Consider the following 14,838-nt stretch of genomic DNA (forward strand, 5'->3'; position numbering starts at 1 on the left):
CCTTTCCGCTAGGCAGCCAGGTGCGGAAACTCCCAAGCCACAGTGCCTGTGATGAGTTGAAGTACTGTCTGTCCCTGTTGAAGGCTCCCAGAGCAAGACAGTGGGGATAGCTTCCCAGAAGAGGTGCCACTGAGCTAGCTTTTGAAGTTGGGATTGGCAGAAGAGGTGGGGAGGGAGCCCAGGCAGCAGTGTCTTGGGCTGGGGGCATGTTACCGCCTGTACCCGGCTTGGTGGACAACAAGCTTCCTCTCTCCCAGGCTTTATGCCCATCTGGGACGCCCCACTCTGCTGCTCTTGGTCAGGAAGTGAGGCTGTTGCATGGTGTGTTTGAGGCTTCGATGATGTCCAGGAGATCTGGGTCCTCACAGAGAGAGCAGATGGAGGGAAGGGTTTCCTTTCTGCTCTCCGGTCTGCCTTTTTCTTTGTCTTTCCCTCTCTTTCTGAGTCTCTTCCCACTCGCCTTTCGTGTTTCACTCTTCCTGTTTGCTCCTTGGCCCCAGCTTCCTCTTTCTCCCCGCCTCTTCTGAGCCCTCTGTCTCGTTTCTTTTCCTTTTTGTCTGGAGAACAAAGGCAGTCCATGCTGCCAAGGGGAATGAGTTCAAAGAAACTGCAATTTTAGATTTCCTGAGAACTGGAGAGTGTGTGCCTGCACGTGTGAGCGTGTGTGAGTATGTACACTCTCGAGGGCGCACACATACACGCACACACAGCAGCAGAGGTGATGGTGGGTCCCTGAATGCCCAGGGACCCCAGGATACAGAAAACGTGTAGAGGAAGACTTACGGGTTTGCGATCCTGACCATTTGCGGGGGGCATGCATGGGGAGGCGAGGGGGCGTGGTTTAGATTATTACCGTTGCTTCTGCTGCTTCTCTCCTGCGGGGCAGGGGATGTCCTGGTGGAAGAGATTGTATGCTTTGTGGCTGATTTTACTGCCAGCTCAGGGGTGGGGGTTACCAGATGCCACTCCATCCACCCATCCAGGCTGTAGGGTATATGGCTTTTACTCTGAGATGTACCTGGGTACTCTCCTGCACCCCCAAATCCACTAGAAGGAAAAATTTGGTGTTTTGCAATCAGGAAAATAAAGCCAGTGGTCCCCCATCCCCCATACCTCCTCCAAGGCCTTAATTTAAAACACTGTTTTTTCCTGGGAAGTGTAATTAGAGCAACATGTTGTTCCTAACGAGCTGGGTGGGGCAGGCAGACAATGGAGCCCTCCCAGCCTGTCTGGCTGCCCCCTGCCTGGAGCTCCCTGAGGAACCAGGATGTGACTGTGGAGTCTTCTGTCCCCTGCTGGGTGAGGTGAGGGTCCACAGGCTACTGGTGACTGGGCTGACCCAGGAAGCTTGCCAGCACTTCCTTTGCCCTGGGAGCGACGCCTCTCTAATGTGCTGGCCCCTAGGACTGGGCCAGGGGAGCCCCTCTCATGGCTCAGGGCCTTGGTTCTTTGTGCTAAACTGGCCAGCGGGACAGACAGACTGAAGTGGGCTTGAGGATGGCTTCAGCTCTGGCAGGGGAGAGAGTCTCACTTGTTCTTGGGGTCCTCTTGGTCTGGGCTGGCTTGATCAACACCCTGCACACCTGTAGAACTCACCTCTGTAGCCGCCCCTGGTCTGCCCTGCGTCAGAGGGGAGCAAGGCAGGAGCTGGTCAAATGTGGCTTCGTCCCCCATCATTCATAGGACAGTCAATCAGGATGTTCTGGCGGCACTTTCAGTCTACACCCCCTATTATACCCCTCAAGTGGGCTGGACCAGAAAAAAGTGGAAAACCAGGCTCAAGAGCTGGCAGAGGCTTCAGGACTCCTGCCTGTGAGATGATCAGAGATTTCTTAGGGCCATAGGAATGGGGTATGTGGGGAAAGGGTCGTGTAGAGGGGGTTAAGAGAGTCAGAGTCAGGTTACAAGATGTTTCTGAAGCATCTGGGGGAGATTTTTCTGGAGACCTTGAATTAGGCCCTAAAAATGGGTTAGATTCAGGTGGCAGTAAAGAAAGCCTGTTGAACCAGAAGGAGTAGTGAGCAGGCCTGGGGAGGACCCAGGGTCAGGCTGGAGCACGCACGGGTGCTAGGAAGGAGGCGAGTGTGTTGGATTCATTCCTTCATCCTCCCATCCACCCACTCTTCTGTCTTCACTCTCCCTCTTCTCCTTCAATTACCCATTCATTATCATTTATTTATTGGATGGGGGAATTCAGCTGTGGTCCCTGTGTACAGAATTGCTGGTTTAACCGAGGACACAATCAAACGAACATGTGGAGGTGGCAAGGGGTGATTGACTGATGTGTCTTTCTATGAAAATAAGTGTAAGTTGCTATGGGGGCCAAGGGTCCTTAAGGTTGGGGCACCAGGGAAGATTTAAATGGAGACCTGCAGTCTGAATAGGAAGTACAGATGGAGTGGGGTAGAAGTGCATTTCAGACAGAGGGACCACTGAGCTCCTAGTCTCAAAGCTAAAGGAGCATGGTGCCTCCTGCAACCTGCTAGCATTCAGAAGGGCAGGTGTTGCGTGTGTCCCAGAAGGTGGTTCATCACTACTTGGGGTCGTCAAGGGGAAATTTATCTGATGAGAGACATGCCCAGAGAAGGCAGCAGGAGCTAGAGGATTAGGGGTCTTGTGGAGGCTACTATGAAGAGTTTGCACTTCATCCTGAGCAGATGGGAAGACATTGGAAGGCTTGAAGCAGAGAGTGACATTATTCGAAAGTCCACCCTGGCTGCAGATTGCAGCAGGCATGGGCTGTTTGCAGAGGGTGTCAAAGCCAAAAGAAAGGGGGATGCTGGTGAATCCAGGCGAGAGAGGGTGGTGGCTTGTACTGAGCAAAGGAGATGGGTGGGAGGGTGGGTGTGAGAGATGTTTAGGGGACAGGATCCCTAGGGTTTGGTGGTCAGTCAGGCAGGGCGATGAGGGGCAGGAGGAGCCAAGGGTGGCATGGGGGCTTTTGGCTTGGTTGTCTAGGTGGATGATGAGGTCAGATTTGAAGGGAGCGGGTTTTGAGGTGAAGATAAAGAATTTAGTTTTGGACAAGTTCAGTGTAATGAACTAAGCCATAAGATATTGGGGCTTAGCAGAGATGTTTGGGAGCAGAAAATCTAGGAGAGGACTAAGGAGCAGATCAGGGTGTGGTGGAGGAAGATGGGGAGGCTGCAGAGGAGGCTCAGCAAACAGGGTGGGACAGTGGCGTGGATCCAGAGAGATGGTTTAGGAAGGAGGCGAGGTCAGCTGGCCAGATGCTGCTAAGGGGGCACGACAGAGAGAAGAGCCCATGAGTGTCCTTCGGGTAGGGGACTTTGGAGACAGAAATTTCCGGGGATGGGTGCTGAGGGCAGAAGCAGGGTGCACTGGGCAGTGAGTGGTGTGGATGTGAGGGAGGAGCGGTAGTGTGTGGAGACGACAGAATGAGAGTGAGGGGAGGAAGGAGCCTGCAGAGAGGACACAGAAGAGGGTGTGGGTGGATTTGGGAGATGGGGATGTCTTTAAATTGGGAAGGAGAAGATCCAGGAGATAGTGTGAAAAATTGGGGAGGAGGATTTGGATGCGTGGTCATAGGGGGAGCCGCAGAGGCAGGCAACCCTGGGAGGTGGCAGGAAATTGCAGGGAAGAAGCATGTTCTGGGATCCCTGGGGACAGCACAGTGGACAGAGCTGGCCTTGGGATGCATGTGGTGGCCTCGTGCTGAGGAAGCTGCCTGGTACACACCTCTAACCACTGTCTCTGCTTCTCTCTTCCTCTGCCTCCGCTGGGCCTGGCGCTCTGCAGCTGTGTGCTCCTGCCTTCTTCCTCCAGGGCCTTCTCCAAACGGTACCAGAGCTTAACCTTCTCCAGGTTCTTGTTCCTCTGTCCTCAGTGAGCAGGCTACTGAAGATGGGGAGCCTGGTCCATTCTTTAGAGAGGAATGTCATCACCTTGGAGCTCGAGGGAGCCCCGAGGGGAGAGACCGGGGAAGCGAGGGATGAAGTGGATGCTGCCCAGTGTTTGGGGGTCTAGAGAGGAAATATTCTGGGAGGAATGTGTTCATGCGTGTTCCTTAGTGATGTTAAGAGAACAAGCGCATGAGAAAGATTGGTCTTTCTGCCTCTCTGCTCAGGGGATCCTGGGGATGTTCCCTCCCTGTTGTTTTTTTTTTGGCCCCTCTTTGTCTTGGGTTTTTGGCTCTGGTCCATATTGGGTTGGGCACTAGCCACAAGGGGCCATGAACAGGCCACAAGCGCCTTCAAGTGCAACCCTGTCTTTAAAGACACCCTGCTCTGCTGCTACCTGTAGCTGGTGGCCTTGGAGTGCCCAGGGAGGACATCGAACTGGGGGTCTCCATAGCAGCCAGGTCACTGCAGAAGCTGTGCAGGCCCTGCCTCCGTGCTTCCAGGGCCCCTTTCATGTGGACTGAGGCACACATAGCGCCCCCTGGAGTTGTGCACTGCAGCAGCTCTATCACCCCTCCCCATCAGCCAGTCAGCAGTGTAGGGGCTTCCTGCATCATGCCACCAGCATTGTGGATCTGGAGGAAAATGACAAGCTTTTTCGCTTTATGCCCTAGTGACTTAGAGATAGTAATAAAGCCAGTGTTCCTCTGAAAGATGCTTCTGATGGCTCAGCTGTCTTGAAGTCACCCTGGGGAGATCAACACCAACACCAATGGCAAAAACAATGGTACCAACAACAATTCTAGTAAGAGTTACAGTCACAGCCATTTATAAGCACCTCCTATGTGCCAGGTGCTCTTTGGATTTGTTCTCTCATTTAATTATCAGCGCAGCTGATCTCAGGTCTTCAACTGAGGATACTGAGTCACCGAGGTTGAGTTTTTGCCCAAGGTCAATCGGTGAGGAGGTGGCAGAGCTGGAGCTAGAGTTGAAGTCTGATTCTAGGACAAAGCTTCCAGCTGCTGTAGGTCAGGGAAACATGGTGTCATCAGGTGTCACTGGGCAGGAGAATGGCGTGGGTTGGCAGGAGAATGGCATGTCACACTTCATGGAGGTAGGGGAAGCTGATATCTCTCTCTGCTTTCACTGCTCTCAGCATCTGTGGCACAGCATCTGTGTATGGATGTACCATCCTTGCACAGGAACCCAACGCAAGTCACTTGGAAAATGAATCCAGTGATTCCATTGTTTAATAAATGAGATTACATGAGGCAAGCTCTGTAAGGTGTCCATCACAGTTCTTTTAATATAGTTAACATTTCCTGAGTGTCAGGCCCTCCACGTATGGATGTGCAGGTTGGGCACTGCACAAGGACATTGTGTCTAATGGGGTGCAAATTCTAGCACAGGAACTATATATGTGTATTTATTATAACAATTTCCCAATAGGTGGCAGTAAAGTGTCTTGTTCTAATAAACTCAGAAAATATGACGATTTTCTGACATGGAAGTAAAGAGTCTTAAGAAAAGCACATCTTTCTCTAATCGTCACAAAGGTACCACATGGGCTAATTGTCCTGTTGAAGGTTTACATAAACAGGCACTCCTCTAAATGTTATACAGGTATTAACTTCTTCAACCCTCACCCTAACCTTTAGAGGTCAACAACTTTTGCTATCCATTTTATGGATGAAAGCATTGAGTGATAGAGAGGTGAAATAATCTATTTAATGTCGTATGCAGTAGAGCTAGGACTCACACCTGTGTTCCCAACCGCTGTTATTGGCAGTTAACTATCTAAGGAAATACCTGCCTCCCTGGCCCCGCCTTGCTTCCTCATGTAGTTCTTCGTGGTCATTGAGGATTCTTGCCAAACTCTTGTTGGCAAACCCGTAGTAGGCCAGAATTGACACACACTTGCTCGTCTCTGTAGTGGAGAGGAAGTCTCCCCAGCAGCGTGCATTGGTGTTCTGGGGATGACGGGTCCTTATAGCCCCTTCTTCTGTTGGTCAATTATTCTCCTCTTTCTGGCTCACAGTGCAAATGTCCTGTCCTCATAGGGGACAGGTGTGAGAGGTTGGAGTTTGGGGCTGGAAGGTGTCTCAGTTGCAGGGGGATGATAACCTGGAAGGGTCTGAGCCAGGAGGCAGGAGAACCAGGCTGGGGGGCAGGCACGTGTCCTCTCTGGGACTCAGAGGGGCTGAGGTGGACCTGACGGGATGGAGTGCACAGTGTGTACACTCATGTACCCTGTGCATGTCAGGGAGGGGGAGACCCTGAGCAGATCAGGGGGGCATCAGAGCCTGCACCATGGAAGGAGGGGTGACTTGGGATTCAGCTGAAACAAGGAGACCTGAACCCTGGGTGAAGGTGCTGGAAGTGTGATCCTGGAGAAGATGGTGCCTGGCCGAAACTGACTTAGCTCTCTTGTTTCTGCCTCCCTGTTTGTCCACTTCTGTCTTTGCTTCTCTGTTTCTCCTGTGCTTGGCATTTCTTTCTGTCCCATCTGTCCTTCTCTTGTCTCTTTGCCTTGGTCTTCCTCCCACCTTTGTCTCCATTCTACCTGCTGGTCCACTGCAGTCCGAGGACACAGACCTGCCCTACCCACCGCCCCAGAGGGAGGCGAACATCTACATGGTTCCTCAGAACATCAAGCCAGCGCTCCAGCGTACTGCCATCGAGGTGAGTGGGCCTGGCCTGGACACGGGGGCTGGGAGTAGCCTGCTCTTCCCCTTTCTGGCCCCAGCCATTCCTGGGGCCTGGGGCCTTCTGAACCGCTCTCCTCATTGTGTGTATCCAGATCCTGGCATGGGGCCTGCGGAACATGAAGAGCTACCAGCTGGCCAGCATCTCCTCCCCCAGCCTTGTGGTAGAGTGTGGGGGCCAGACGGTGCAGTCCTGTGTCATCAGGAACCTCCGGAAGAACCCCAACTTTGACATCTGCACCCTCTTCATGGAAGTGGTGAGCCCCACCTCCCTACTGTCCCCTTCCAGAGTCCTGGGGGCTAGAAGTTCCACACAGCCCCAAGCAGCCTGGGGCTTGTGCTCCAGTTCCCTGCAGGGTCCAGGGCAGGTCATGCCATCTCTCACCTCACTGTCCCATGAACATGGGGAGGAATGCTCATACCCTCCTCACTGGAAGGGTTCAGGCCTGTGAGTAGCACACATGGGGCCAGCCTGCTCCTCCTACCCAGATCCTGGGTCAGTAAAAGTCCCCAGGAGCCATCCCCTGGCTCTTTCCCTTTGGGGCCAGGTTTCAGTCCCCTGGAATGCCCTTCCAGGATTCAGCCTTCCAGGATTCCTCCAAACCTTTCTGGACCACATCCTCCCCAGCCTGGGCCCCCTCAGAGGAGCTCACCCCACAGCCCTCGGGTCCCCAGCCCTCTCCAGCGCCCTGGGATGCCTAGACATAGTGGCTGGAGTGAGGCAAGTCTGAGGAAAAGAAAATGGTTTGCAAGATGAAAGCGCTGTAGAAATTCCAGGCCCAGTGGCTGTCAACAGAAGCCTCCTCTTGGCCGAGCCAAAGCCGCCCCTGAAGGAGAGTATATAAATTATTTCAAGTTGTGTTCAAAGTGCTTTTGGGGTGTGTGGGGGGAAGAATCTGGGTCTGTAAGCCAACTCTTGAGTATCCACTTGGGGGGGACTGTCTGCAAGAAATGTCGAGTCCGGGGCCAAGTCCCCTCGCCCCCTCCCCAGCCAGCGAGGAAACGCAGCCTTGTTTTCAGTTCAGGCTGAACGGGATGTGTGTGGAAGGTAAAGCTGTGGGGGGAGAGCCAGCATCCGCAGGCAGGGTTCAAGGGGCCGGTGGAAAGGTGTGTGCCTTCGCTCCACTGCCCAGCTCTGGGCCAGCTACCATTTTGGATTTCTGGCTGTGGGGATTATCTGTGGTTTACAGTCATTTTCTGCTCTTTGGGCCTGACCTGGAGGCTTCCCAGAGAGGGATTCAGGCCAATGGGTTCTTCCTCCTCCACCCAGATGCTGCCCAGCGAGGAGCTCTACTGCCCCCCCATCACTGTCAAGGTCATCGATAACCGCCAGTTTGGCCGCCGGCCTGTAGTGGGCCAGTGTACCATTCGCTCCCTGGAGAGCTTCCTGTGTGACCCCTACTCGGCGGAGAGCCCATCCCCACAGGGCGGCCCAGGTAGGGGAAGGGGAGACGCTGGGGAGCTCAGGGAAGGGCGGGCCTCGGGGCTAAGCCACCCTTCGTAGTTGAGATGCATCCTGAAGCCCTTCTCTTATGGAGAACTGAATGAGAAGTGGTTTCTGCTCTGCTAGACCACAGGGTGGGGACCTCACCTTCCTTAGGGTGGAGGCTCACTCTGGGTGGGGGGCACCAGGAGCAGGTGACTGATGCTTGTGGGAGCTGAGGGGCACAGACTCAAAGTGAGGCCAGTGGGAAGGAGAGGGAGGGCAGGGAGGTGGTAATATGGGGACGGAAGAGAGAAATGTGAGGAGAGGAAGGCAGAGAAGGGGAAGACTGCACGTGAAGGAGGATGGGAGAGGTGGAGATAAGAGAGGGACTTACTGGGAGGGAGGAAGAGAGGGAAACCGGCTGAGAGATGTGGAGAGACTGTGGAGTCTCGGCTGAGCCCTGGGGCTGGCGAGGGGGAGCCTTTTGAGAGAGCCCCTCTCAGGCCTCGGTGCCTCCCTCCTCTGCAGACGATGTGAGCCTCCTCAGTCCTGGGGAAGACGTGCTCATCGACATCGATGACAAGGAGCCCCTCATCCCCATCCAGGTAGGAAGGGCATCCTCCGGGGAGGCCTGGGTCACCCTTCCCCTCCATTCCTTGTCTCGTCCCACCCCCCTCCCCCACACTTCATTATCACACAGGGTCTGTACACATCCCCCTCTGGGTTCTGGTGGCTGGACACTGTCCGGTGGACACTGTATGGCAGAGAGACCCAGATGGGAGCTTTCAGTATGGCTGAAGGGGGTGGGGTGTGCTCGTCTGGGCAAGACTCAATCCGTTTTCTTGGAAGCATATGAGAAAAATGGCCCCTCTACCCTGGGGGCCATGGTGAGAGCTTTCTCCTAGAGGTCACCAGAAAGTCAGGGTAGAGGGGCAAATGAGAGAAGGAAGAGGGCAGGGAGTGACTGGAACATTTCTGGAGTCCTCCAGCTCCATATCTCCACCTTGGACAGGCCCCTTCTTAGGGGGAAGTTCTTCTGTGGGCTTGTGCTTGGTGGCTTCTTGGAGACAGCTTAGAAAGAGAAGGCTGTGTTCAAGCCAAGAGTCCATCTTGCCCCATTCCTCCACCTGCAGGGAAAAGGAGGCAGGAGGCAGGAGGGGACATTATTTTAGAGTCTCCAGCCCTGGGGGAGGTAGGAGTCATCCTTTTGCTACATAGTCAGCAACAGAGGGCCAGCTGGTGATGCAGATGCCAATGCCACAGAGCATGGGAGGAGGTATGTGGCATCTTGTGCTGAGGGGCAGCATCCCCCCCCACTGTGGGCCACAGAGTGGCTCTGGATTCTTTAGGGCTGAGCCCATCTGGTTCTTCCCACAGTAGATATGGAAAAAGGTTTCACCGTGAGCACCAGCCTTGAACTCACCATCCGTTCCAGGTTGTCACGCTCCTCTCTGGGCTTTGAAAGATACTGGTCACACCTTTGGCATCCTGGGGCTCCCAGAACCTCCAGGCCACCCAGAGGCAGAGCCTCCAGGCCTGTGCAGACGATACCTGTGTCCTCAGCCTTGCTGCATGGATGCTAAAAGTCCTCAGAAGCCCTGAGTTCCATCTCTCTAGGCTCTATGGCTCTCCAGGGCTCTGCCCTGCTAGCCTTTCTGCTGGGGAGACCCCCTGCCCCCAGTTCCTTGACTAACTCTTGGTCAGTCTTTAAAACTTGACTTAGGTGTGGTCACTTTTTCAGGGAAGTGTTTCCCGGCTCCTCCTCTTCTCCTGCGGGACTTGCCTGACTTTCGGTCACTGGGTCACTGCGCTTCCTCTAGGGCCTGCACGTCTCTGTCAGTGTTAGCATATTCCCTGGGCTAAGCCTAGGGCAGCAACTGCGGCTCCTTCCTCTTTGTATTCAGAATGCTCAGCACAAGGCCTTGCTTAGCCAAGGTGTTAATGGAAGTCTGTCTGGGCAAATGGGTAGATGGATAGATGGATGGATTTTCTGGCCACTGTCTGTGTGGATCTGAGGAGGAACCTCTCTCTTGGCTGGGAAAACCCAAATGGAAATTTCAGATGTCCCTTTGTAAAATTTAGCTAAACTCAGTGCTGGTGCCTCTGGCCTGCTTGGGTGTTTATAGCTGAATTAGGCAGATAATTTGCCCCAAACTCTGGCTGCCTGCTCCTGGCTCCTGTTCCCGGCTGCTCCACAGGCCTGTCTGAGATTGTGCAGGGAAGTGCGGGGCCTGCCCAGCAGGATTTCCGTTCTGTGTGTGCTGCCCTCAAAATGTCTACACACTCAGATGGGGAGGGACTATTTTAGGTCCTGTTGGCTACAAGCACAGCCAGAGGCAGACGATGAGGAGGCCCAGCCTGGCCATCCTCCCGGCGTTGACATGAGGGAACTGGGGCTGGGGTCTGAGCCAGAGCTGGGCCTGCGCTGTTTGTGAGAGCACATGGCCACTCCGACTGGAGCTGCTGGACAGACCGGCAATGCTGGTGGGAGCTGGGACGGGGCTCCTGGAGGCGTGCCCACCTGGGGAGGGGCTGGGCCTCCCCTGGCCTAGGAGTGGGGAGAGGAGGAAATGACATTGGCTTGCTCTGATGGGGGAGGCTTGGACCTTGCCCTCATGGAGCTCCCTGTCTGGTGAAGGAGACAAAACCGTTCTCAAGAGCCACAAACCCAGCAGGGAGACCAGTTCTGGTCTCCAGGGAGCTGTGGCCCTCTGGGGAAGTCCCTTGTCTGGTATCTGACTTAGTTCTGCATTTTTCTCTGAGATCCATTCCTCTGATTTGGCTGATCCAGGAAATCTTTCACTTGCTCGCCTCTCCTCCCTGTCCCTGGCACTCTGGAGGACAGGCGCTCCAAGGCCAACCTAGGAGGCAGCTGACCCTGGGTGCAGTTCCAGTGGTTTGCTAGATAACTATGGCTGGGCTCTCTTCCTCTCCCTCCTCCCCCAACGCAGATAGCATGAAAGGCCTGGCGTCCGGGGATGGGAGGGACGAGAGGTCTGGCAGAATTTGGATTTTGGCTGGCTCCTGTCTGCCCCACTGGTGTTTCTCGGCAGCCCGTTCCGTCCTCACAGTTGATGCAGCCCTGGCTGGTGCTGGATGCACTCACCACGTCCTGGCTGTGGTCCTCAGACTCTTCCTAGCTCAAACCTGCTCTTGCCAGAGCTACCCTGCCACCCTGGTCCCTTCCTGTGTCTTTCCTCAGTGACACCTTCTCTCTGCTCCCAAAACCTTCTCACCAGCATCTGCCCAGGTCCTGGGATGAGCTGGCCACTCATTTAGAACATGTCACTGGAGACCCTTGCCTGAAGTTCAGGCTATGTGCTGGTACTCACCACGGAGCATTTCTTAGGTTTCTAGAAATGTTTTGGTGTGTGTCGAGTGGCCAGTTCTGGAGGTGACGCAAAACATATGCATAAAGCAGGTCTGTGCCTAGCCTTCCAGGGTTCGGAAGTCGGTGACTGTCTCTAGGGGTGAGGGGGGCCCTGCTTGGGGGATGTCTGGCCTCTTTAAACTTCTCTGTGGTGAGGAGGGTTGGGATGAGAAATGCTCACACTTATTAACTCCACCACTTGTTCTTGGTCTGTGCGGCCGTCCTATGTGTAGACTTTAGGCTGGCAGACTAGGGCTGGGGGTGGTGTGTGCACATGAGTGTGCATGGTGCGGGGGATGAGCACGAGCTCCCATGGGTGCACGCTTGGTGGTGGCGATGCAGGAATTGTGGCCTTGACTTTGAACTTTCTGAGGGCAGGCCTGGGTGTGTCCTCACAGAGGGACAACAGAGGTATCCTATTCCAACTAGTTCTCTGCCTTAGAAAATGACATATTCAACAAAAAAAAAAAAAAAAAAAAGAAAACAACATATTCATTTTTTTCAGATAATAAATATGATACGTGTTCATTATGTAAGATTTGGAAAATATAGAAAAATAACGAAAAAAATAGGCATTACCTCCAACCACACACAGTTCGAATGCACTGCTCCCAACATTTCCTTCTCATCCTTTCCTCTTCCTTCTGGGTTTCTCTTTCTGTCTTTGACCTTATTTCTACCTTTAAAGTAAAATTAGGGTCTTTGTTCACCAGTCTGTTTTTTTATGAAGGCAGTTTTTGGTGTTATGATTAGGAGAAGGAAAACAGTATTCAGGAACACACAGAGAGCATGCCACCCCCGTCCATTTCCTGTAGAGGGTCTGCAAGCTCCAAATAGAGGCTCTACCCCTAGAAATCACACCTTTGAGGCCCTGAGATTCCCCCAGAGTCAGCTAGGTATGGCAAGGGCAGCTCTTGCCTAGCGTTCTGAGTGAGCACACTTGGGTAGAGGGGCTCCTCTAAGTCCTCAGAGAAGGAGAATTTTGCGGGGTGGGATTATGTGTGTGTTGAAGAATTAAAGGAATAACTTTTAGGAAATTCTGCCTCTGGTCACAAAGAGATGAGGGATGAGGGGGTATCAGGAAGATCTCAAATGAGTGATGTCAAAGCGAGGAGATGCTTCGTTAACAAGGAGACCAAGCTGTTGGACTCTCCTGGCCCTGCAGCTTCAGCATGTGCTAAGTAAGCAAGGAGGGCAGCTTCTCTGGGGAGGGGCCTCTGAGACGGGTGGGTGAACAGGGGAGGACAGGGAGGCTGTCATGGCGGGCAGGCGTGCTCAGGCAAAGGCTTGGAAGTGGGACTCTGTGTGTGTGTGTGTTTTGTGGTAGAGGGGTGTGTGTGTGTGTGGTAGAGGTAGGGTGTGTGTGTGTTAGGGGAGGTGTGTGTGTTAGAGGAGATGTGTGCATGTGTTAGAGAGGGTGTGTATGGTAGAGGAGGTGTGTGTGTGTGCATGTGTTAGAGGTGGTGTGTGTGTGTGTGGTAGAGCTGGTGTGTGTGGTAGAGGTGATGTGGGTGTGTGTGGTAGAGGTGATGTGGGTGTGTGTGTGTTAGAGGTGGTGTGTGTGTGGTAGAGGTGGGGTGTGTGTGTGTGCGGTAGAGGTGGGGTGTGTGTGTGGTAGAGGTGGGGTGTGTGTGTGTGTGGTAGAGGTGGGGTGTGTGTGTGTGGTAGAGGTGGGGTGTGTGGGCTAGAGATGGGGGTGTGTGTGTGGTAGAGGTGGGGTGTGTGTGTGGTAGAGGTGGGGGTGTGTGTTTGGTAGAGGTGGGGGGTGTGTCTCTGTGATAGAGGTGGGGTGTGTGTGTGTGGTAGAGGCGGGGGTGTGTGGAAGAGGTGGTGTGTGTGTGGTAGAGGTGGTGTGTGTGTGTGGTAGAGGTGGGGGTGTGTGGTAGAGGTGGTGTGTGTGTGTGGTAGAGGTGGGGGTGTGTGGTAGAGGTGGTGTGTGTGTGTGGTAGAGGTGGGGGGTGTGTGTGGTAGAGATGGGGGTGTGTGGTAGAGGTGGTGTGTGTGTGTGGTAGAGGTGGTGTGTGGTAGAGGTGGTGTGTGTGTGTGTGGTAGAGATGGGGGTGTGTGGTATAGGTGGTGTGTGTGTGGGGTAGAGGTGGTGTATGTGTGTGGTAGAGATGGGGGTGTGTGGTAGAGGTAGGGTGTGTGTGTGTGGTAGAGGTGGTGGTGTGTGGTAGAGATGGGGGTGTGTGGTAGAGGTGGTGCGTGTGTGTGGTAGAGGTGGGGGGTGTGTGTGGTAGAGGTGGGGGTGTGTGGTAGAGGTGGTGTGTGTGTGTGGTAGAGGTGGGGGGTGTGTGTGGTAGAGATGGGGGTGTGTGGTAGAGGTGGTGTGTGTGTGTGGTAGAGGTGGTGTGTGGTAGAGGTGGTGTGTGTGTGTGGTAGAGATGGGGGTGTGTGGTATAGGTGGTGTGTGTGTGGGGTAGAGGTGGTGTATGTGTGTGGTAGAGATGGGGGTGTGTGGTAGAGGTAGGGTGTGTGTGTGTGGTAGAGGTGGTGGTGTGTGGTAGAGGTGGTGTGTGTGTGGTAGAGGTGTGTGTGTGTGGTAGAGGTGGGGGTGTGTGGTAGAGGTGGTGTGTGTGTGGTAGAGGTGGTGTGTGTGTGGTAGAGGTGTGTGTGTGGTAGAGGTGGTGTGTGTGTGTGGTAGTGGTGGGGTGTGTGTGTGGTAGAGATGGGTGTGTGTGGTAGAGATGGGTGTGTGTGGTAGAGGTGGTGTGTGTGTGTGGTAGAGGTTGTGGTGTGTGGTAGAGGTGGTGTGTGTGTGTGGTAGAGGTGGTGTGTGTGGTAGAGGTGGTGTGTGTGTGGTAGAGATGAGGGTGTGTGGTAGAGTTGGTGTGTGTGTGTGGTAGAGGTGACGGTGTGTGGTAGAGGTGGTGTGTTTGTGTGGTAGAGGTGGTGTGTGTGGTAGAGGTGGTGTGTGTGTGTGGTAGAGATGGGGGTGTGTGGTAGAGGTGGTGTGTGTGTGTGGTAGATGTGGTGTGTGTGTGTGGTAGAGGTGGTGTGTGTGTGGTAGAGGTGGGGGTGCATGGTAGCGTTGGTGTATGTGTGTGGTAGAGGTGGTGCGTGTGTGTGGTAGAGGTGGTGTGTGTGTGTGGTAGAGGTGGTGTGTGTGTGGTAGAGGTGGGGGTGTGTGGTAGAGGTGGTGTGTGTGTGTGGTAGAGGTGGGGGTGTGTGTGGTAGAGGTGGTGTGTGTGTTTGGTAGAGGTGGGGGTGTGTGGAAGAGGTGGTGTGTGTGTGTGGTAGAGGTGGTGTGTGTGTGTGTGGTAGAGGTGGGGGTGTGTGGTAGAGGTGGTGTGTGTGTTTGGTAGAGGTGTGTGTGTGTGGTAGAGGTGGGGGTGTGTGGAAGAGGTGGTGTGTGTGTGTGGTAGAGGTGGTGTGTGTGTGTGGTAGAGAGGGGGGTGTGTGGTAGAGGTGGTGTGTGTGTGTGGTAGAGGTGGTGTGTGTGGTAGCGGTGGTGTGTGTGTGGTAGAGGTGGGGGTG

At 54.2% G+C, this 14,838-nt stretch overlaps 1 protein-coding gene across 17 annotated transcripts in view; it reads left to right on the top strand.

The window, feature by feature from the left end:
• The window catches only part of DYSF (dysferlin), a 235,298-nt gene that overhangs the window by 150,751 nt on the left and 69,709 nt on the right, over positions 1–14,838 (top strand). For all 17 annotated transcript variants that reach the window (XM_012475624.3, XM_012475622.3, XM_012475629.3 and 14 more), the window contains 4 exons: positions 6,441–6,542; positions 6,661–6,822; positions 7,836–8,001; positions 8,520–8,596. In XM_012475624.3, the coding sequence (XP_012331047.2) occupies positions 6,441–6,542; positions 6,661–6,822; positions 7,836–8,001; positions 8,520–8,596 (507 nt within the window). The remainder of the gene's footprint in view (positions 1–6,440; positions 6,543–6,660; positions 6,823–7,835; positions 8,002–8,519; positions 8,597–14,838) is intronic.

The sequence above is a fragment of the Aotus nancymaae genome, unplaced genomic scaffold (genome assembly GCF_030222135.1).
Source record: "Aotus nancymaae isolate 86718 unplaced genomic scaffold, 86718_ANA_hifiasm-v0.15.2.pri h1tg000057l, whole genome shotgun sequence".
NCBI lineage: Eukaryota > Metazoa > Chordata > Mammalia > Primates > Aotidae > Aotus > Aotus nancymaae.